The 23,503-nt window shown below is 42.6% G+C and overlaps 2 protein-coding genes across 3 annotated transcripts in view; one reads left to right on the top strand and one right to left on the bottom strand.

Moving 5' to 3' along the window:
- LOC122395420 (WD repeat-containing protein 47) overlaps positions 1 to 23,503 on the bottom strand; it is a 99,721-nt gene that overhangs the window by 49,704 nt on the left and 26,514 nt on the right. The window contains exons 2-6 of one of the 2 annotated variants that reach the window (XM_043392979.1): positions 17,627 to 18,326; positions 16,802 to 17,405; positions 16,262 to 16,610; positions 5,525 to 5,635; positions 5,255 to 5,333 (exon numbers count right to left, since the gene is read on the bottom strand). In XM_043392979.1, the coding sequence (XP_043248914.1) occupies positions 5,255 to 5,333; positions 5,525 to 5,635; positions 16,262 to 16,610; positions 16,802 to 17,405; positions 17,627 to 18,307 (1,824 nt within the window). In that variant the 5' untranslated portion in view covers positions 18,308 to 18,326. Of the gene's footprint in view, positions 1 to 5,254; positions 5,334 to 5,524; positions 5,636 to 7,924; positions 8,471 to 16,261; positions 16,611 to 16,801; positions 17,406 to 17,626; positions 18,327 to 23,503 lie in introns of those variants that run through there. The other variant, XM_043392982.1, reaches the window with a different exon arrangement.
- LOC122395421 lies at positions 20,239 to 23,077 on the top strand. The gene is made up of 5 exons (XM_043392984.1): positions 20,239 to 20,358; positions 20,688 to 21,044; positions 21,203 to 21,374; positions 21,596 to 21,969; positions 22,480 to 23,077. Exons 1-5 carry the CDS (start codon positions 20,338 to 20,340, stop codon positions 22,894 to 22,896), a joined length of 1,341 nt encoding a protein of 446 aa, XP_043248919.1. The 5' UTR covers positions 20,239 to 20,337; the 3' UTR covers positions 22,897 to 23,077.

Genomic DNA, 23,503 nt, shown 5'->3' with positions numbered 1-23,503 from the left:
AGAGAAGGCTCCGCCTTTAGCGGACGTACAAAAGGGGAAAAAATTGTTTATTGCTCGTCGCTATTTAGGAGCGAAAACGTCAGTGAGTCACAGACAACCATAAGAAACAGTGGATTCGAGCCGTACTGTTTTACGAAAATATTTAAGACGTGGAACAACCTATCTAGTAAAATATTACTCTACAGGATCATCGATTTAAATTTAATGAAGGTCATTTCAAGACGAACCTCGACCCGAAAAACAAGATCAAATATATAATGCAACAAAGTAATACAATATTGTACATAAAATGATACACGGTAAATTAAAAATTCTTTTACTAGGAACTAAAGAAAGTATCCATGCTAATAGAATAGGTACTAATGGACGACTATGCAAACTAAAATTTGGAATTAAAAAAACAATGGAAAGTGTTCAAGATTTAAATAGTTCTCACTTGATCTCAGCGCCGGTCACAAGTGGTCAGCTCTGGTCAACTAGTGGTCTGTTTTGGTCAACTGGTGGTCAGTGTCGGTCAACTAGTGGTCAGTACTGGTCAACTAGTGGTCACCAGTCGTCGGTAATGGTGCTCGAGTGGTCAGGGCGCCAGAACAGGACCCAAACGCGGAGATCCATCCGTCTCGGATGCTTCAGGTAGAATGAAATTTTCGACAACAGGGTCTGCGTATACTTTATGGTGGGGGGAACAGGATGGTAGGGTACAACATCGACTAGGCAGTTAATTCGGCCGTCGAAAAATTAATCTCTGCACTCTGACAAGCAATTATCGAATAAATAATATTTTTACTGTCTTATTTTACTTCAGTCACCACTGCTTATTTGTCAAAAAGACACAAAGTAAAATTTCTATTCTGTACCACATCTGTGATGAAATGTTTACTCTGTACTTCGTCTTTGGTACTGATATTCCTCGGTGCTTGCTAACTTCAGCGAGTGCAACGAGATGGAGCTGCAGTTCTCTTCCACGATCTTTGTGCACTCTACTTGCATCGCGTACAATACGCGGACAATATAATAAATAAACGAAATAGATTCTGTGAATATTATAAAACCTGCCTTCAATTTTTACGAATCTTATTTAATTTTTCGCAAATATAATTGTACGTCAGAGCGTGTAATAACTCGCACGTGGCATTATTAAGTTACTAGGCGACTCTTCGACACCCACATGTCGATTCCAGTTCACCTTGACGGACGAAGGTGTATCACGCTTTTAGTTCTACTAGGAAAAGGTGTACCCTTTCGGAAAAGTGACACGCTCGCAGGTGTCGAGTTTCTAGCGGTACACACCGTGACAATTGCGTTAATTCTCCGATAAGAATGCAAAGAAAACGACTATCCAGCGAATAAATTACGAGATTATTAAATTTTCCAAAAATTACAAGCTCGAAAATATATTCTACTTAAATCGAATAAAATTTTAAGTCAACTTGCCAACGAAGACAGAATACTATTCTACAAAACCTACCTTTACATCAAAATATATTTGGTAAATTTAAATTAATAAAAATAAAAATGTTTCTCATCTATTGTTCGAATAAAATGTTGCCCATTTCTGGTTTAGAGTACGATAAATTGAATCTTACCGTAATTAAGCTAGTCTATTTAGATTAATATCATGGCTCGTAAATATGAATTACGTTCGTATCAGTCGTATGAATATGTATATAGTGAACCAGTATAATTCCCTCGAGATTTTTTTCTTCCGATTACATCATAGGACGGTCATTAATATTAAAAACAGAATTTGTCACAGAATCGTGACCAATTACGCCGCGCGACAAAAATCTCGGAAAACTATGCTCGCCCACGCGGAACGACCATTTTCGTTTGCACCATGATGCGTCTTCTTAATTGTGCGAGGCAAAGGCGCATCGATGCGCAAGTTTGCATCGATTTGCATCTCTCAACTGCGTCATCGCGCAACATGATCCAACGACGCCCGAGAACTAGCATTAGAATTTCGTGTGTAGGCGCTCGGACCTTTTCAGGAGTTTACCAACACGGTTAATTTGCAACATTCCGCACGCAATAACAAAAAAAAAAAGAATATGAAAAACTGGTCGCTGAAAAGTGGGTATATTTCACTCGGGGAGTCCTCGATTATCCGAAGTATCATTACCTTACTCATGCTTCTTTTTAAAATTCAAGAAACGTTGAAGAGTATGTTACATAATACGAATATTGTCTGAAAGTTGATACAGTTTGCGCGCAGTTGGCGGATTAATTATGACACAGGCTTCAGGAAGAGTATTGTCTCAAACAACGCAACGCTAACCACCGGCGAAAACGACGACAATGAATAAGAATTGTTAATCAAACCTGGCACGAGCTACAGTCGCTAACACAAATTTGCATACACCGTCCTAACATGGTATGAACGATCAATGTAGGCTAAGAATCTACGCTGTTGTACGATTGATTGATGTTTACCAACAGAATATTAATGCGACCACGTGAATATTTTCTGTAAGCTTCTATCTATGATATACGTTACGTATTACAAAATCTACGAATATGAAATTATACAGAAGACAAAATTGTGTAACAGAAAAAATGAAATGAAAACAGACTTAATCAGCTAACACTTCTGAAAATATAAAAAATTCTAAGAACATCGTAAAAACGCAGATTTTGAATTTGATGTTAACAGTAACTCCATAGGGTGTACCTGGAGATTTATACTCGACACTCTGTTCTTCGAGTATCGAAAAAGAGGAAACGGATAACCGTGTGTTACCAATACGTATCCGACACCTACGAAACATAGATTTATTCCTCACGTAGTACGTAGAGATACGCGCGTCCGCGGATGTCGCAACATTTCTGCTCTCAAAAGCAAATCTTGTATGGATCGATGGACTAGTTCGCGAAGCTGGAAAGGGACAAAACAGGCCGTGACCCATTGACTCATTAGCACGCCCAAAGACAGACAACACTGCCAACAGCTGTTGGCGATCGTGGCGATCACGTACCGGGGACATGAAATCGGATCGAAGTCGCATCCGTGCGCTTCGGAACACCTGGTCGATCATGCTGCAGTTCTACGAAATGATTGCGTTGCATAATCGGATCGTATTAACATCGCGGATGACGCTCCTAGAATCACGGTGACTAATTCAACGTGATGTGGGACCGTTCTCCAATTCGTTCTCCAAAGACTCGAGCCAGCGACAAATACGTGGATACTTTTTTAAACAAAATTTTAGATCGATATAGACTACTGGAAATATATGAACAAATTTAAAACAAAAATTAGATTACAATATTTTTGCTCTGAAGCTGAGCCTACTCGAGATTCGTAGCGACTCCACTTCCGTGTTATCAATTACTCTTTGCTAGAAATATGTCAACTATATATTTTTTATTTACTATGATATAGTTCCATAACAATATTCGTGCCATAAAATGAATAAACAGATGCAAAATTTTCAGTCACGTGATCTCTGGTGTTAAACCTCCCAGAGACAGATTTTGCACAGAAAATCGTATTTTCCAAGCGTATAACAGACAAAGCCCTCTCCATCTCTCGCTGATATTATTTCTGACGCGCGTCTGCGAGAATTTTGGACCCCAAACACTTTGAAATGCCCGTTGTTTCGTTTTGAATGCACGATGACGTTATCTCGTTTCGCCAAACAGCTTTGAAAAGAATAATCCCGCGCTCGAAACAACGAAACGTTCTTGGAAATTGTTCGATGTACGGAATTAAAAATTACAAATATAAATCGCCTAACCCAGATCTGCATCATAACTTATCTGATCTATTCGACACGAAAGGAAGGCCTCTTTGTTGACCAAAGAGTGACGCAACCGGACGTTTCGCGGGGAACAGATTCGAGAGTCGAACAATTATTCCAACGAGCGCGCAAAGTTTCGTTGCTTCGACACTGAATTGTCTCGTTAAAACGTTATCAACGTTTTCTTTTGGAACGTTTTATCCGCGAACGGAAACATTACGTCCCCGCGATAAACATCCATCGAAGTTTTCCGCGCGTTTGATATGTCTCTGGTTGCATCACGGACTTTCCGGAAAAGGATTCGACACAGTCGAACGAAGACAAGAGCGGAGAAGGGACGAGTTATGCGATCAACTGCTAATTGCGTCGATTAGACCGTTTAATTGGCAATTCGACGATTAACCAATCGATGATTACGGGAATTGAAGCCGGCGTCGGTCCAGATACCGAACCACCGTTTTTCATCGTCGAGAAATTTATGGTCGGTAAAAGTTCTGACAAAAAAGAAAAAGAGAAAATCGACGATGATCTAAAAATGAACGAAAATTTTTCACGCGATTATACGAAGAATAAACAAAATGTGAAAAGCCTTTTCGTTTACGCTCGTAATTCGCCGACTTTCCTTCCTAATTTCTACCCAACGTTGAAAAAAAAATCGTTAATAAAAAAGACCGTTAAATTTCATTTATGCGCGGACGCGGTTTTTCTACGCCCGTCGGATAATTTTGCAAACTTTAATCGACTTAGATATTACTTTCACCGTCGTATCACGTATTAATTTGCCACGACGGACAGCGTGGTAAATTGGCATGACATTTGCGCGGAACAGTTTGAAAAAGTTGACCGTCCGGTAACGGAAAGCTGCGACGTTTTTTACGAACGTTTGAACGCGGTTACACTTTTTGGAAAGTATATCGAAATTACTGGTTTATCGCGACGAGGGAAGACGGAAGGGATCCGTGTGCAACTGTTGCAACGATTCGTGAAAATTGTTGGTGAGCCAGTTTCTCCGACGCATTGCAAGTTTAAACGGGTCACGGGTTTATAAGAGCGTCTATGGAAATAAGGAAAGGTGGATAGAAAGTTGGACGTTAATTCGATTCTTTCACGATGATCAAAATGCTATTTGCGGGCACCTTTCCTGCGGTTAAAAATCGTCACCGACGATTTCCTGCTGACTTTTTTACGCGATCGACCGTGTTGAGGTCGCCATTAATAAACATGAACGATTTATTGCACCGCGAATTCGACTAACGAATCCAGCGATTATTTCTCGCGTTATGAAATCGACAATAAAATTTCGTCGGGATTTCAAACTCGTTTCAGCTTGGCGTGAAGTTACATCGTACGATTTATCAGCGTTGTTTGCACGTCGATCATAATTTAATCGCGACCGTATCATCGTTCGCGGGAAAAATAAATACGAGAAAATTTTAAAGCACCGACGAACGAAGAGCTATTTCAGAGCATTGTAGACCGAGCGTAATAATCATAATCGCATTTTATTGACTTACCTTCAACGGCTTGACGACATCGTAGTGACTCTCCTGCGTTCTGGAATCGTAGGTTGTCGTCAACGTTGAGTTCTGTCGCCTGCAATTAAACACGCAATTAAATACACAACGTTTCTTGGAAACCTCGATAATCAACATTTTTCAAATACAAATTGCTAATCAACGCATAGCGATTTATTCGATCGAATGGTTGAACATTTACTCGTGAACTGTATCGTGTTTCATTCGTGGGTTAAAACATGATGAATATGATAAAATTAGGATACTTACGCCGCCGAATCGGATCCATTGACGGTAGGCTTCGGGGATTGGATGCCCGATCGAACTGGCGTACCCATATGAACAGGCGAGGGTCCTTTGCTTCCCAAGGGTTGCTTCATGCTGCAATCACGGAAGAAAATGAACGATCAGTTCCCAAGTAACGGGCAGATCTCTAAATTATGATCGAGCATCGCCCATTCTGCGTAATTGCACGCTAATTCTGCAAAATCAACAACGTCGAATCGTTGCACGTAGTAGTTACGTCAAATTTCTACGTCGATTTTGAAACTACCATTTCACGTCTAAGCTTATCGTCGACCCCAAGTTGGCGAATGTTTAGAGGGCCACCGACAATCAAGATTTCCATCGGAATATCATCCGGAAGGGACGATGGGGTTAGAAAGGTCACTCGAGGCACTAGTCATTATTCAAGCGAGACGTGATTTATGGAAACAAGATATTCCAGCGTCCTTTGTGGCCGCAGAACGGATGCAATCTTTGTCTCATTCCGTAACAAATACAGTCAGTGTAACATTACTTAACATAAATACATCTAATTTGCAAGATGCACAACATGGAAACAAATTCAAGTAAATTTGCTTTGTGAAACATTGACACTTTCGGATCTTGCATTTTTAGACTTCCAATTGTTTTTATTTTGGATGTTTTATAAATATGGGACACGAGTGAAAATATATATTGTAGAACATGAGGGAATAATTAATTTCGAGAAAATTGAGAGAATGCGAACACGTTTGAAAACTCGTATCTTCAATCTGAAGTAAAATAGATGACTCGAAATTCTGATTCGAAATTTGTAATTCCGTGGTAATATCCACGTTTAAGCAGAATAATTTTCCAAGTACACGATGTTTCGAGTTTCTCGAACGCTGTTCCCTCGTTAGAAAGTTACGAAGGCAGCGTTACACACATCAAATTTTGCATTTCTTTGGCGATGTTGAAATTACGAGCGTACAAAAATTCGCAGAGAAATTTCCAGCCGACTGTCTGGAAATATTTACGACCGGAGCGGTATCACGTGTTTACAGAACAACGCCGTGGAATTCAATACGTGTTCTGTTTTCTATTTTTTGTTCTGTTTTTTATATCTTTCGACAGTCGCGCGATTTACCGACGTTTTCCAAGTCAGTGTCGAACGGTTTCTATAGAACCGACGCTCGATTTTCGAGCCCTGTGTTCCGTTATATGAAATCTCGCGGCGTCACGACGCCGTGTAATATTTTTTATCGCCGTATTTCAATATATGTCGTTGCTCCGACTGTCAAATAAATTGGTCGTCTCGCGACGCCCTTCGTATTGTATTTATTACATTATGACTCTGGGCTAAATAGAACTAGTTTCTATCCTTTCAATTTGGAAGAATATTTTTTTCTTGAGGAGAGCTAAAAACACTCGAATTAAATTTTGAAGAGAGCTCGAGAATCAATTACAAGGAATCTCAAACTTGTCCACTATTGTATAATTCACATTGTCATTGAAAACAAACATTCTGCGTATAAATTCCGAAATTGTATAAACCAAACATTGTATTGTTTCCTATTTCTATTGCGGATAAACACATGTTATTCCGAAGAAGACATCGAGGTAGGTCGAGAACGTTAAATACACAGAGTCTCGTAACTGGGCCAGGTTATCGCTTTGTTCCAAGCGAAGATAAAAATTTTTCACTGTTTAACAAACGAATAAAGTTTAAATGCACAATATTCGCTCCAAATGCTTCGTCGCGTCGATTAAATTTATTCAAGTTTAAAACTATTGCCCAAACGCGTATTAAATTTATTTAATCGAGGACTGGACGTTAACAGATTTAATGGCGTACCGTCTCGCGTGATTTTCGTGGATGGTCGTCGGTCTGAAAATCAGCACGCGTGTCAGTCGCCTGACGGGAACCGAAAGCGGAAACTGTTCATAATTCAGCGTCGCATTTTAAACGAACGATACCGAACCGCCGTGACGGTGCTACGGTAGAACTGTCCATTCGTATGTAAAAATCCTTGGTAAAAAAAAGAAAAGTTCTCTCAAAGAAAATAAAACATAACCGATAGTGGGAAGTTTCTGAATGAAGTAAAAGGAAACAACCGTTTATATCCAGCTCTCGTATTCCCAGCTCTATGTATTCATCATTGTTGCAAGCGTACATAGTTGGAACTCCAATTAATAATTCTCGAATAACTTTCCATATCTCGCGAAACGAGAAATAAAATGTGAAAATAGTAAATAACAGGACGACCAAAGTCGTGAATTTTGGGAGCACTTTTTGGTCCAGTTACGTTAATTTCAAGCAAAAGGTCCCAAGTTAACTCTCAGCCGCGTATTCGGGAGCAACGATCTCCGATGTTCGATCTGTTCGTTCGAATCAGAGCGTCGAAAGATTAATATCTGGCGTACCGATTGACGCAAGGCGGCGTGGTCCCGGCGCTCTTCAAGCTGCACGTGCTACCGTGGCTGTTCTGTTTGGTATAAATCGGCCGATTGTTGGGGGCGACGCTGACGCGCTCCGCGATGCGGAATCGCGGTACCGTTGGCTTGTGATAAATCATCGTTCCACCAGTGGACAATTCACCAAAAATCTCGAACGAATTCGAGGCTCACTGTTTCATCTCAGGCTTCCACGCGATGCACGATCGACGAACACCGATATCGGTTCGCGTTCCGATCGCGACGTGGCCACCACTGCGTCTACTATGCGGACCCGCGAACACCGAACGAAACTCTGACGGGGATCGTTCCACGGTCACGTGGCGATTTGACCGCTCGGGAAGTCGTGGAATTCGAATTGCTCGCGTCTTATTTAGGGGAGCACGATCGAGGACCGAACGGAATCCGAGGATCGCGACGTGCACACTGCGTCGCGGCTGCAGGGAACGATGCTGCTACCGAGGAAGCCCGACGTGGAGTATCGAGGGAGCCAAGCGACGGCCACGATTTCGCCCGCCAGCGGCATTAGACACGACTGCCCGTCGAATCACTCGCTCCGCTCGTAATAACAAAGCGTATCGCGGCCTATCAGAGGCTGACTTCGTTTCCCGCGACGTTGTTCCCTTCGCGTGTGCACCGCGGACCCTCGATCAGCTGTGCCGAGTGAAACGCGCATTCGAGGAAATTTTACGGCGGATTCGCTTCGTCCCGAATTGGAACAAAATGCAACGCACTCGACGATTTACACGGACCTGTATTATAGTACTATTTAAATCTACCGAACAGATGCACCCCTTTTGGTATTAAAAAAAATTTTTCTGAGATAATTAAACCGACTAGCGTATACAATTTATTGATTTTTTATTTTTGGGTCGAGCTTCTAAATCGGTGGACAAATATGTCCCACCAAGCGTGTGGAAACGTACAGAGAGGATTTATGAAATTTTGGAAATTTACTATTTCATCGAATAAATTCGTATCTTTCTGGCAAAATCCCAGTTTCGTGCTCTAGCTGTGAACCTAATAAGAAGAACTTTGGTTAGATTTTAATCGAACAGGATCTAAGGTGTGGACAAGTTATGGCGTTGATTAAACGCGGGAAAAGCGAAGTTAGATCAGAAAGTGAGATTTCGAATTCTTTTTCCTTTGCTTCCCGACTTAACTTACGTTTATGTTTCACTTTCCTCGCACTTAATTAACACCATAACTTACCCGCAGGATGTTGTTCGATTACGAGAAATAATCGTTTTTCCAATTACTCGCTAGTTTGTTCTGGTTTCTTTCTTTTCCTACAAAATCGTTCTTGAAACGTTACATAAGCCCAATTTTTGGTATTTGGAAAAGAATTGCAAACATTTATCCAATATTAAAGGAAATAAATCATGCAATTCCAACATAGTCTTGTAAAGATACTTCTAAGAATCTGGCAGGATGCCAGCAAGGACAACGAAGTATATTAAATGACATTATTCCCAATTTCAACAGAATGCAGTTTATACTCAATTTAAATACATAAGCAGTATAGATTTTTATGTGTCGTACAATACAGTTTTCATTTTTCATATGATTCCAAAAACTTACCATATTACATGATAATTATAAGAAAAATGACATTGTCCACGATGTCGTTCCGATATTTTCGTAATGAGTGACTTTCACGATAACAACTATAACTGAATGTACCCTAGATAGAATAACTACGAATAAATGACGACTGCGTTCGATGAAGTATTAAGAACAGTACATTACGATACCTATAAAAACAATTGAGGGTTTGTTACAAGAAAATTTATCTTGGATCAAAAAGCTGATTTTAAATAATAAATTCTTTTTAAAATCTAAAAAACCTCGATGCAATACATCGGTTTATCGCTGAGAAAAAGAAAGAACAGAATTAATGGCTCTACACGCAAGTAGAATGTGGACAGCGTTGTGTAATTGTACCTTACGAAGGCTGACTACAAACGTCTGACCCAATACTACTCGCACGGAAGGTTTTTTCCCCCGCGGAATACGCGTATTTGTCGTCAACGAATTCGATGGAAAATTTTCTAGCAAAACGAGAAAACAACAAGGTGAACATTAAATCATCTCCTTCAAAAAAGAATAAATAAAATGCATATTCTTTAAAACATTGGATCGTTTGCTTTAACAGAGAGAACTGTGAGCAATTAATAAAAAAATACACACATTTACCGTTAAAAAATGGAGGCTCCACAGGAAAGTCTTCGAACATTTGTTGCCAAGAAAATTTTCCAATGGATTTCGCTCACAAGAAAGTGACCTGATAAATATCAAATGATCCCCTTCGAAAGAATGAGGAATATATTCCCATTATTCTTGTTTTAATCAATGGACAATACCATAGGCAATTATCGTCGGTAAATCGAGGTTCCAAAGGGTAGTTTCCAAGCATTTTGGTGGAAAACGAGAAAGTGATAGGGTAAACGATCCGTTTTGGCGGAATGGCGTCGCTCAGCATCTGTCTGATGCGTCTCGAGACTCGACGAAGCAGCCGGTGCAACACAGTTATTTCTCGCGTTCAAAACGACACACGTTTCTAGTATCCGCTGGCGGTAAACTATCCCGCGCACGAGTCACAGTGAATTTCACAACAGGTTGAACGCACTGCCACACTTTCCGCGGGTACACCAACGTGCGAATTCCTATAAATTCTCAAACGTCACCGCCGAGCTCCGAGAACGAATTCTTCGTTCTGCTTTCCTGCATCGCGCCAAGATTACGCGTCGCCGCGGGAAAACCGTTGTTTGCATACGATTTGCATAAAATGGTACCTGGTCCCACGTGAAATTTATCGACGTCAACCCGGGAACGTCCTTCACATTTTTACGAAGAGAAGGATTGACGTGAGCGCAACAACGTAACAGCCTCGCGTCGTTCCGCGTGGGCGTCGATCACGGTTCAAGGCAAATTATCGATAAAAAATTCAAGTAATCAGTGAAAGTCGACAAACTCTGTCGTTCATTCGATAAAAATAGACAGGGTGGATCGTAAATTTTCGTTATTTATTATCAAAAATTCTGCCAATCTCTGATCCGGTCAAAGCACGAACTCGGTGGATGCACGCGCCAATAGCGAACATCCACGCATACTAATTTCGCCAGTAAAAGTACGCACACTTGATTAATGGCGTTGTTAATAAGTATATACGTTTGTTATTTACATTTAGAGAAAATGCATAGCAAAAGCTGAAAGTTTCACTGACGCGTCGCAGTCTGGCGATTCGACGAAAGGAAAAAAAGAGAAAGAAAAACATTGCTCGACAACAACTTTTTCGAGAACATTAAAAGCTACTTATAAATTGTCGTTGGTATGAATGTATGGATATTTATTACATGTATTAATTCATGAAATTATTTCGTGATTTGGTTAATGGCTGCCTCGGAAGAAATTGTGTGTCTTCCAGTAATTTTAATTTTTAATTCGAACAAATCCCTTCGAACGACGATTCTATTGTGCTTTACGAATGTACTTAAAGCGACTTCGAAGTAAAGAAAGCCCGAAGAGGATAGATCGAACGTGATTTCGCGAAACATGAATTGACAACAAACAATTGCGAAAGAATGGAGCATTCTCGTCTCGCCTTAAGCGGCACCTGCAATCGATTCACCTTGAACCAAACCGAAGTAACCTACTCTCGATGCACCGTTCCACATAAGACATTTACAACACCTGCTATTCTTCGACGCTAACGAAGCGTCGTAATTCAAGATAGACGCTCGTTCCGCGATTTCCCCTTAATCGAGCGAATCTCAAACAAAGCCGCGTTTGTGACCGATCTCGGCCGGTCACGCGCGCTAATTAAGTGCCACGACTTGCCAGTACGTGCAAGTAGGTGGATAGGTTGTTGGCGAACGTTGGAGAACCAACCATAATCTCGAACCGACCACTCGAACGAATGAATCAGTGAACTTTTAAAAATTTTATCTATCGATGAATGTGACAAATGTTACTGTCTCCGTTCTCGAGATGGAAGTAATCTTCGGTTTGAAACGCGACGCAAAGAAAGGCGCGAAATAAAAGCATGAATGGTCGGTTACTTGGAACGAGAAGCAGTTTGTTACCATTTCGAGGAATACACTGATGGAATCAAATACTCCCGAGCCCAGTGAATCATTCGGAACGACCTCGTTTATTGAACCTGTTGAAGGATCAAGGACTACCGGCAGCCTCCTATTTCAACGACCACAAAACGAACGTTTCTTGACGTCTAAATACGTCATATTTTGTGGTTAACGAAGTGCCAGCCACTCGAAACGCCTTTGGACCGCACTAATTTCGCGTGAAGCGTCAACGCGTACGCTAACCAGCCTCGTTAGTACGTCTACAAACGTGTAGTATTGAAAGAAAGTCTCGTTAAGCCTTGTAACTGCGTCTCGCAACCTCTTTAATTCTCTGCGTTTTTTAACAGAATGTTTCCCTGACATTAACAGGATCGATTTTCCATACGTCACGTGCGTGATATCATTTTCTTAATTACAAGACGCTTCTTGCTTTTCGCGTAGGCGCGCAGTAGCAATTAATCCATCGGTGGATACGTGAATCGATCCTCTTAATGGATGAGTCAATCGAAGTCCCCCAAGAGACAAAGCGAGACCTCGCAGAAATTCGATATTGCGATTAAATGTTTCTTCTGATCGAACGATTGCGCAGATAAGACAAACTTTGAGTCAGCTCTGCGACACTGGACTTCATGGTCAGCTTGGGTAATAAACGTAAACAGAAGGAAAAGGGCAATAACAAACAACCAACATTTCTTGGAAATTATTACTCGATCTTCAATACAGTGGTAGCCAACCTGGAAGCGTACAGGAGCTTGAATCCCATCTCTGAACATCTCCCATTTGCAAGTAAATTTGGAAATTATTCAAAAGGATAATCTGTGATTTGTTATTCGTTAAATTATAATTTAAAATATACAATGCAATTGAACGAATAAAACTGAAGAACTTTTCGATGGACCAAACGTTGGCATCTATTACTCGAATAAAATTGCGACCGTCTCTGGTTACGTGAGTCTTGTTTTAATATGCTATGGGAAAGAAACGACTGAAACAATCGAGAGACGAATCCCAGGTCGTTTGAACAATAATTCAATCAGACGTCAGCATCCAGCAGTAACATCATACCGATTCATCGTTTATGGCTCGACCACGATGGCCTCTGTAACACGACACTGTTTGCATATTCACGTGCAATACACAAGGTCGACCACCGCAGGTTTGTCACGTTGCAAATACTACATTGTCGCTCCTACGATAACCTGAACTTTGATAAATTAAACTCCATCGTAGCTTACGAGACTCCTCGATACTTGGACAAACTTGAAACTAAAATATTGCACGTATACTGGACCGTTGAAAATCGATGTTAAAAAATTGTTGCTATTTATAATTCTACCCGAAAATTGCAAGGAATTTTATTTGATTACCGTGCAAACGGAGCTACCTGAAGTCGCTTCTTAAATGTTTGCGAGACAATGGATGTTTACCCGAGCAAATCTTTGCTTTGACTTCGCGCAGACGGTGTACAACAAGTTTTCGAAATACAAAAAATCAGACGTCTAGACGTCGTACCAGAAATATGCACGCTCGTACGAGCGTAACGAGTGTCTCGTGTGCGTAAATGAGACAATGAGACCATAAATATGTATAACGAAACCATGGAGCGAGAATCGTCGATGGTACGCAACCAATGACGAGGCTGCACGGTCACGATTTCCCCCGTGACCATCGTGCACGTACTATTCCTATATATCCGGTATCCGGACTTGGAACAATGTCAACGGTCGATGCCAATGAACCGCCTTTGAATTCCACTTTCATTTCTTTGACGCACCTGTACAACACGCGAACTGCCTCTTTCACGTCGACGTCATTGAAAGTTATTTAGGTTACGAAACCGCGCGAACGATTGCAAAACGCCGGATAAAAGATAACGAACCGCGATCTCCGACACGTAATAAGGTAGACACGTTCTGTGCAGAGAAACGTTTTAATTCTCTAAAGGCTAGCGGAAGAGCAGAGAATTGGGAGTATTTAATATTCCTATAAATACGAACGGACCAATTACGCAAGCTATTGCGATCGGATCGTATTTACATTCGAATAAATTGAAGTTCCAATTCTCCATTGTTAGGATTCGTTTTGGAGGAAGTTATTATTGGCTGAAAACAATCAGCCTCGATCGATGGTTAAATACGCGAAGCTGAACAGAATGGAATTGGTCCAACAAAATGTCCGCGACGTTGACGAGTCGAGTTTTCGTTATTATCGCCGGATGCGACCGATATGCCGTTGCAGAAAAGATACATTGCACTTGACATCTCGGGGAGCTGGTAATTTTAGCCAGTTACACGACGTTTACGAGGATACAGCCGGGACCATTTATTCGTACGTAAAAAGGTATGCGAGCGACGCACACGAGGGATGACTTCCCGCCGCTCCTGATTTGTCCACCGTGGAACAGTCGATGCACGTGGTCGTGGGAAAACAGACCACGGATACGGTGTGTAACTTTCAAACGAACCACCCACACAAAGCCCTAAAAATAATCGGGGACGAACAAACGTCTGTTCGCACGGTTTGGCTAACATTGAAATTTTTCATCGACGTTCAAGTCGATGTCTCGTTGCAACTTGTAACATTTGCTAAAAAAGTTAAATTAATACCAAACAATTCATTTTTACTTTGAAATTCAACTAAAGATCAAATAAAACATCAAATTACGTTGGAAATAACGATGGTGATTTTCTATTTTACGAACTGTAGTATCACATATGTGTGACATTATTCGGGAAATTTAGTCGATCTGTTTAACACATTTTATTTGTAGGTAGCTTTTCGACTGAATGACGGTAGCGAATGTGTTAACGCTTAGCCTACGGGAGACGTACTAGTATAGTTGAGAGCTAAACATAAACGGCTGAGGGACGTACTGGTACGTCGTTCTCAAACCAAGCGTAACGACGGGAGACGTACTAATACGTGAGTAGTTTAGGTTTGAATCCGGTTGCCCTGTTATTTTTATCAGATGTGTTTATTTATCTGTCAAATGAACTCTGTTTTTATGCTGCTTAATCTTACGCATTTTGGCGAATATTTTTGCTTAAGCGTTAAGCCTTCCAATTGTGAAAAACAAAGTAAATTTATAATATAAGTACACGAAAGATTAGAAGATAAGTGGATAAACCACAATGAATTATGATTTTATTGAGGATCTTATTTAAAGTTAAAATTCATCTGCTATCATATGAATTTTGACCAATATTTGCACGTTTATCAATTTTTCCCGGGCGATATTTGTCTTTTTTAAGCACCTCTGTTATTCGTTTGCGTCGTTAAAATCTTCGCGGGGCTAGCGTGGCGCAAAGTGCTTTGCAGGGGCAAGCCCCTAGTTAAATAAATAAAGAAATATGGTTCTGATACGACGACGAATGAGAGCGAAAAGAACGCCGAGGACAGTGGCGTAATCAGCAAATCTGTGTTAAAATTAAAAAAATTAAATTTCATGTAACATCGAGTAAAAATAATGTAAAATTTTCACTTTAAAAAAGAAACTAACATTTCTACGTACGGTAGATTAAATAAAAATTAAAATATTTTTGTTAATAATAAGACTTTTCCAATTGGAACCGCCAGAAATCAACCGATAGTATTTTCGTTTGTTAAAAAGTGCCTGGAATTCGGGGTCCAACGCGTTGGTCTGTTACGCCACTGCGTCGGGGTCACTGTCAAGTCGTCAAAATAATTCCACTTTCTTTTCGCCGGTTCCCGGCGTGTGTGGCTATTTCGATCGGCGCCACGTTGCTGTCTAGACCGAACGAGTTATTCTCGACTCGCGCTTTAGTGCCATAATAAGCGCGACAAAGGCATTCCGTTGCTGCCATCTGTTAGAGAATGTAGCCAACCGGTCGGTTTGATTGACTGCGCTCCGCGGCAAAACCGCGAGACGCGGCTCGCCGGAAAACAATATGTATTTTGCCTGGATCATGTCGGTTCGAGCACAACTCGCTGGGAACCGAGCCAAAGTTAATTCGAACCATCGTGTACCATTTCTCCGCGATTCCACGGCGTTGATAATCGCCCGGTATTCCGGACGATGAGCAGCACCAGGGCGCACCGAAACGCCGCGGAACAATAAGCTTTTGTCCCGTCGTTTGCTCGACCGTTTACCAATGGCGGTTCCTCGTTTAAAAAACCGTCAGTCGCGCGTACGATTCGTCATTTATCATCGTTACACCGCTACGCGTCGATAAACGAATGGATTATTGTTAATGCAGCTTACCCGTCGCCTTGAAGCCTATTATCGACCACCTGTGCAGGTAACGGGGTCGATAATTGTCTGACCAGGTCGTCCCATTCCCTTTCTCTCTGCTGGAACTTCTCCTGCAGCCTCTGTTTTTGCTTCTGGTACTCCTTGAACAAGTCCCCGTTGTAGCTCTGCTCGAGCTGCTCGCCGCCCAGGGAGGTTCGAGCAGGTGTCACGGTCGGTTCCGTGATCTTCGCCGCGACTCCCGTCGGTTTCTCCGCCAAGGAGTCTCTCCTGGAACTCCTGGCCGTCGATGGCGCCGGTGATTCTCTGCCAGCCACTCTGCGCTCGGGCGTAGAGGTTGCAGAAGGATCTGCTTTGATACCTTTGCCAACAAAAATTGGGCATGCACGATGTTAGAATCGTCGTCGTTGGGGAATGTTATTATTTGAATGCCCTGGGAAATAATGCACTGATTGTTGAAACTTTCAAGCATTGTTAGAACCATCCTCAATCAAAGGGGGTTAAGAGCTAGCAAATATTTCCTGGGGCATTCTGGTATTTGGTTAGAATCACCATCCGGGCTCTTGGACTGTCCTCTCGTCCTAGGCGGCACCTTTGGTTGGCTGTTGGTGGTGGCCTCCTGTATGGAGGGCAGCTGCTGGAACTCGGCGTAGCTCGAGCTGAGGAAGACGTCGCCCTCGTTCTCGAACAGCCTGTCCACGCTGGTGTTCATCAGTTTGTTGTTCTTGAAACCGGTCAGATGAAAGCTAGCGAAAGACGATCTCGACATGGGGTTTATATCGCCGGTGGACAGCGCCATTAGCGCCGCGGATGGTATCGGTGTATGTTTAGGTCCGGGGCTTCTAGGTCCCAATCCAGCCTCCAAGGCTGGCACTAAGCTGCGAGACATCATGTCGGCGGCGGACCGTGGCCTGGTGAACGGCATCGCGCTATGCGGGAACGTCTTCGGCTTAATGGGAGTGATCAGCATGTGCTCCGTCCAGGAGGTCTCCAGAGACGGTCTCTCCAGTCGTTCCACGTCCACGTTCAGCGTTCGTTGGGCGAACGGCACGGCGAAGGTCTCCGGCGGTATGCTTTGCAGCCAGGAAAGCAGGCTCAGGTCCGAGTCGCTGAAGCCCACGGAGCCGTCCAGCAGTCTCGAGAAATTCATCTCCACCTGAGAAAAAGAAACACCAGACACGTGAGACGATGCTTCAACCTTCCTGGTACGAGCATACCTCGCGAAGCAGTCTCGCGTTTCGATCGATAAGTTAACCGGTTAGAGGTGGCGACTAGAAACGCGTTACGAGCAAGCCCGAAGCCACCGATTAGCATCTAGCCAAACATCGTTGTATGATTTATACCCGGGTGTCTTAGGTTTACAAAATCTAGCGTTACCTGCTCGCTCTCCTTCGAGTTGGTGGCTTTGGCCTGGCAGTAATTCACGCAGGACTCGTACAGAATGCCCTTGATGATCAGCTGTATCAGCCGGTCGTTCTTCGCCGAGGTGACCGGTTGACCCGGGTCGGTGCTCTTCCTGACCCCTGGCAGAAACTTCTCCACCAGGGGATAGACCTCGCGGAAGCACTGGACTCTGGCGTTGCTGGGGTTCCAGTCCTTGTACTGAAGGTGATCCGTGAGCCGCGGAAGGGTCAGCAACAGACACAGACTACTGTACTCCTCCTTGGACGGAGCTACCTTCTCCAGGTCGCTCAGAACCTTGACCACCTCCTCGACAGCGTTGTCGACGCTGCCGTTCGTCCCGGCAGCGATCACGTTCGCCTCGGACTTGATGCATAGCAGCTCCACGTACTTGTGACGTAGGATCGAGTAGGTGAACTTTCTCATATCGAAATCCGGCAGCGCCTCCAACGGCTGAATGAACTCCAGCACGTCGTCCCATTGTCCGTCGAGGATCAGCTGACGAAGGAATAGGACATCGTCGCTGTACTGACCGTTTATTACACCTGTCTCTCGTTCCAACGAGAGCTGCGAGATGTGAAGGTCGCGGCTGTGGAGGAACTCCAAGGTTAGTCGTACCACATCCTCCTCGCGCAGCGTCAGATGCGCCGCCGGCATCACGTACCGAATACGCAACCTGGACAATTCCCAGAGATCACAATTACAGCCTCGACCTTCTCTATCGAAACCCAAAAGGGCTCCAAGTTTCATTCAGGATACAATTAAACACAATTTGGAGGCCTCAGCCTCCAAAAGATTGATTCTGATCATTTGCAATGGGGTATATCAGAAAACATACATACAGAAATATGTATCCTGTGTTGCAAAATGTTTAAAAGAAGCTTCTAGGAATAGAAAGCATACGAGAAATCTTTGTAAAAAATTGGAAACATAGAATTCTGTGGCTGGACTTAGATTCGGTATAAAAAAATATAAGTTTCGTTCGTATCCCCAGAAAGAAATTTTCAAACCCCTGAAATACCCACAATTTGTCGTAGAACTTATTTTTATTTATTTTGATGAAAAGTCATGTCACCCATGCGTGGGTGGTACTACAGTGTTTATCAAATCGAATCGCGAGTAACATTTCGTTGTGGTCGCGATGTATAGAAACGTACATACGTGTAAACGAATCGAGAACGCAAGTGAACACCACAATTGTTCCGTTCTGTCGTAATCTGGATGATAATTCTTGTGTTCAACGTAACACGATCTGATTCGGTGGAATTACTGTCCGACTGATACGCGATATTGCGAAACTAACTAATGGTATGCGCGTATGGAATGCGCGAAATCCTTGTTTTTACAAGTTCGTTGCACTTCGAGGCCACCGGCCCTGCTGACATGCCCTGATTGCCACGTAAACTGGGTGGATAGATTCGGACGTTGATCCAGCGTTCTTCCACTGAACTACTCCACGAACGTGAATATTTAAATCGCAGCCAATAAATTAACCGCGTCTATTTTTCTATTCCTAAGTGCTAGTCTAATGCACACATTTCAAAATTAACCAGCATGGGACTCGAACCCTATTAAAAACTAATATTTATCTCTAATAATTAAACAGTGTTTTCCAACGTGGGTGGTAACATCTCCCAGGTAGTTATAACCACTCAGAGAGACACTAAAGTTACTGTAAACATTTCGAAGACGCAATCTAGTAATTTTAATCCACTGTTTAAATTTGTCCCAAATTTATTAGTTTCGTTTAATTGTAATTACATGTATTTAAACTTTGCACGATTATTTCTCTCCGAAACACGCGTTCCTAAAAATGATTTTATCGCCCAAGCCTTAAAACGACGAGCAGGATTTACATGAAAGTGGGCATTATGCATCGACCATATGGCGGCCGTACTCCGTCTCGTCGCATTAACACTCGAACATATTAAAGTTGAAACGGAACGGCGGAGCCCTGTATTTCGAACCCTCTAAAATCTGGCGCTTTACATTCCCCTGGATATCCAACTCCTCGAGAATCGGTGTGCAAACGACACCGAGAAGGCGTGGGGATCACAAATCCATGGAAAATAGCTATCGACTGGCCGCGTACGACGTTGGAAGTTTGTTCAGAAGCAGTTCTTGGTGGCAAGGTCATAAACTATGAATCGCGTCCCGCAGATAAGATAAAACACCACCAAGCGAAATGCTCCTTTTACGTGACGAAGAAATCCTCGGAAAAAATCATTTTCAGACTGTTCAGTCTCGACAAAACGTCGTAAATAAACGTCTCGTTAATGAAATAAAAACTACAGAATATAAGAAATAGAAGATAAGTTGGAAACTAAACTATCTGAGAATATTACTGTAAAAACGTTACTGCAATACTCCAACTCTAACGCCATTCAGAAAGTCCTCAATATTTGGCAATTTTTCGAGTCGAATAAGAAAATAATTTTACGTTGCAACGATCGCGACATAAAAACGAAGGAATTCGTGAATCTAGAGTTTTTGCTGAGGCGTCTCGCATAAAACCTGACAAAGGTAGCGATTCCATGAATTCGTTCGATCGACGCACATATGCGCTGACTTGACAAAGATGCGTATTACGCCAAATAGTGGCGTCAGCAGTCGCTTCCAATAACTTACGAACTCTCAGAGTCGCGAATTGCAGTTCCGATCGAAATTTTGAACGATTAACAACAACAATGATGGCGCAGTGGACGTTGGTGAGTCTTCGATCATTCGTATAATTCAACCCTCTACAGTCCCAAGTGACTCTGAACTCACGTACTCGTTATCCACATTCTTGAAAACTGATTTAATTTACCGCAACGATATCTTCGTGTTTTACGAGTAATATTCGAATCTCAAACTTCGTAATTTCCCTTGATACGACGCTGCGCTGAATTAGGCAACCAAAGTCGCCTCCCGAGTGCAAAATGTTAAATATTGACGGCCCGAAAGCTCATCGTCCGCGTACTTTGGCTTGCAAAGGAACCTTCAGCGTGGCGTTTCAGAATTTTGCTAAAACACTACGCGTGACATTTTCTTTCAGCTTTCGGTGGCTATTCTCGTAGCCGGCGGTGCCGTAGCCGATATTCTGGTGCAACCTGGATACGAACAACCGCAACCGATGCTGCAAACGCAACCAAGAATGCAATCCGAGGGATTGCAGCACCGCGAATCTCTTTCGGGGTACGCGCAACACCGACCTCCCGTTCTGATGTATCGTCCCAAACATCATCCGGTGTACGCGACCGTGCAACAGCCTATGGGTGGGCTGGCGTACTCGTTCATGCAACCGCAAACGTCGTACATGGCAAAAGCTTACGATCGCCAGCTTGCTTCGCAAATGAGAACCCCTGGGCTCGATGGAACGCCTGGAGTCGTTCCAACGCATTACCTCCCTATGGTAAATGTCGTGTATTCGAATTTATATCGTCTCGATAAAAAATTCTACTCGATTAACAAATTATTCTTTATAGTGCAAGTAAATTTGCTAATTCCTTTTAAACGAAATTTAAAGGGTGTCTTTAACGATAACATCGATTAACTTAGCACTTTTCTCAGGCAGTACATAATCGGAACAGAAGATCAAGCGATGACAAACCCGATTCTAGGGCAGGCAGGGGGGATAAACGTGAGGAAGCTGATGTGGCCGCGAAGTCGACCTTAAACGAGCATGTCCCGCCGGTCGTTGATTTGCAAAGTCAGAACGGAGAAGCTACGGAAAATTTTGATGGTAAAATAACGAAATTGTGCAAAATAGAACTCGAAAAACTAGGAAAACAGAAGTAATTTTGCGTCGAGTACATCGAGACTAGTCGATAGCAGAGTATCTCTATTTTCTTTAACGTTTTTTAATCTGTTCTATCAGCCATACTATTTACACAAACTGATGGTATTGACCATATAACAAATTACTAGTATTTAAATGAGAAACGATACGATAATTTTTAACAGAGAAACAGGCGGAAGTACGTCAAAGCAGAACTGTTCAACCATCCAGAGGTAGTCTATTAGGCCTGAATCCATTGAACATGTATCCCGGGATTCCACAACAGTATCCCATGGGAACCATTCCGGGAATCTCAGTTTACAACGGTCGTTCACAAATGATGGGCCCTCTGATGCAACAATCACCGTTCATGTCTCAAAGAAACGTCGAAACAGTGGCGTTGCAACAAACTCCGACGCAAAATCAGGCTACAATTTCGGCGCAGAACGACGCTGCGAACCAACAAAGACACTCGTCTGATTATATATCCAATTACGATAGTCTTCAAGCACCCACAGACGACGGATCGAGGGCCCGCTTAGCATCTCGATCATCCATAGTACGTACACAGTCTTCTTTCCAAGAAAGTTGCAAATTCGTAGCTAATCCTAGAAAGTCTAAAAAGAGTCTCTTCGAGCTCGCCTATGTACATCGAACGTGACAAACTCATTTTCACCCGAAGAGCCACTCTGTATTTCGTTGCCACGCGGTGGGTTGCACACGTACAATTATTTCATAACTGTAAAAAATATTCGAGGGCTCGGTTTTCGTACAAAGTAAAAGAAGACGATAATTTTCACGAAAATTTTAAACATATTTATTAATTCTATTAATATTTATACGCGTTGTAATTGTTGCGTTGTCTACCGAATTATTTAAAAAATTAGAGCACGTATATACATATTAGAAAGTATGGATGTGCTAATTACTAATATTCCGACTCTCGCAATTACAATGAGAATAAATATTAATCAGTGTAATTTATAACGGAATCTTAAGTTAACGTGAACGTGCTCTAAGAACCAAATGAATTCTATATAATCGACGATTGTTAACTCTTCGTTTACAGAATGCCAAGAACGACATCGCGAGCAACGACAAAGAGCTGGTGGGCACGAAATTGCAAACGTACACGGAGCCAACGAATCGTTTACACGCAACTTTCGGAGTGCCTAACTACGCGACTAGTGGAAATTACCCTTGTAGCTGCACGAATCCCGGCTACGTCGTACAGAACGTCAACGACGCGATGTCGAATAATTTAGCATTGCAGCAAACCGGCGCCCAGCAAATGCAATACGTTTATCAAGTACCGAGCGTACTGGGAACGAATTATTTGTCGAACGCCAGATACGTCGTCGTGCCACAAGCTTACAACAATTATCCTACCAGCTACAACTGGGGATATCAGTCCACTCCCACGCCGTTTACAGTCTGCTTGCAAAACTCCGACACGACGCCGTCCGTAGCGTATCAGTTAGCCTAAGCGATACCCCAATAACTCAGCAAATCAAACGACCGCAGGTTAATTAACTACTTTATTTATTATATTTTATACTTGTCTCGTAGCATCATCGAAATACCCGGTAGCCAGTACTTACACGGTCAACGGTTGTAAAACGATGAAAATAGACGTCTCACCGAGCAATGTCTCCCAATAAACGTATGACCATAAACAACGTCGCGTCGAATAAAAGCTCCCCTCCCCGCAATTCCATAAAATTTTACACCGGCTAACTCGACGCCGCTAATGAGAAACCTGCGTTTAATTGGCTTTCGGTACGCGCGCGCGAACCGGATTTAAGCGTCGTTTAAGTAATCCTATCGCTTTTAATCGCGGAAGTAATCCGCGAGAGCGGTTGTCGACCGATAACGTTCGCCTAAATCCGCGCTCGTTACGCAACGGAGACGCGAGACTCGTCGATCGAGAAACGAACGGTGTTCTTTGGCCTTATCAAAGGGTTACGAAGTTACACAATTTTGTATAAATGGATTCGAGTCTCGAAATTAATATGCAGTTGGTACCGCGACAACATCTGTCTTTAAAGTGGTTTTGATATCTCTTATTGAGGGGATTTCGCTCTCCAGATCAG

The sequence above is a fragment of the Colletes gigas genome, unplaced genomic scaffold (genome assembly GCF_013123115.1).
Source record: "Colletes gigas isolate AHSC1104 unplaced genomic scaffold, ASM1312311v1 Colletes_gigas_Sc00005, whole genome shotgun sequence".
Classification (NCBI taxonomy): Eukaryota; Metazoa; Arthropoda; class Insecta; order Hymenoptera; family Colletidae; genus Colletes; species Colletes gigas.
Note: the sequence above shows the minus strand (reverse complement) of the source record. Positions and strands in the feature narration are given on the sequence as shown.

Excerpts from the sequence above, each read along its gene's own strand:
- LOC122395421 (XM_043392984.1), top strand. The coding sequence starts at position 20,338 with ATGATGGCGCAGTGGACGTTG. Across the intron at positions 20,359-20,687 it reads TGATGGCGCAGTGGACGTTG|CTTTCGGTGGCTATTCTCGT; the intron begins GTGAGTCTTCGA and ends ATTTTCTTTCAG. Across the intron at positions 21,970-22,479 it reads TAGCATCTCGATCATCCATA|AATGCCAAGAACGACATCGC; the intron begins GTACGTACACAG and ends CTTCGTTTACAG.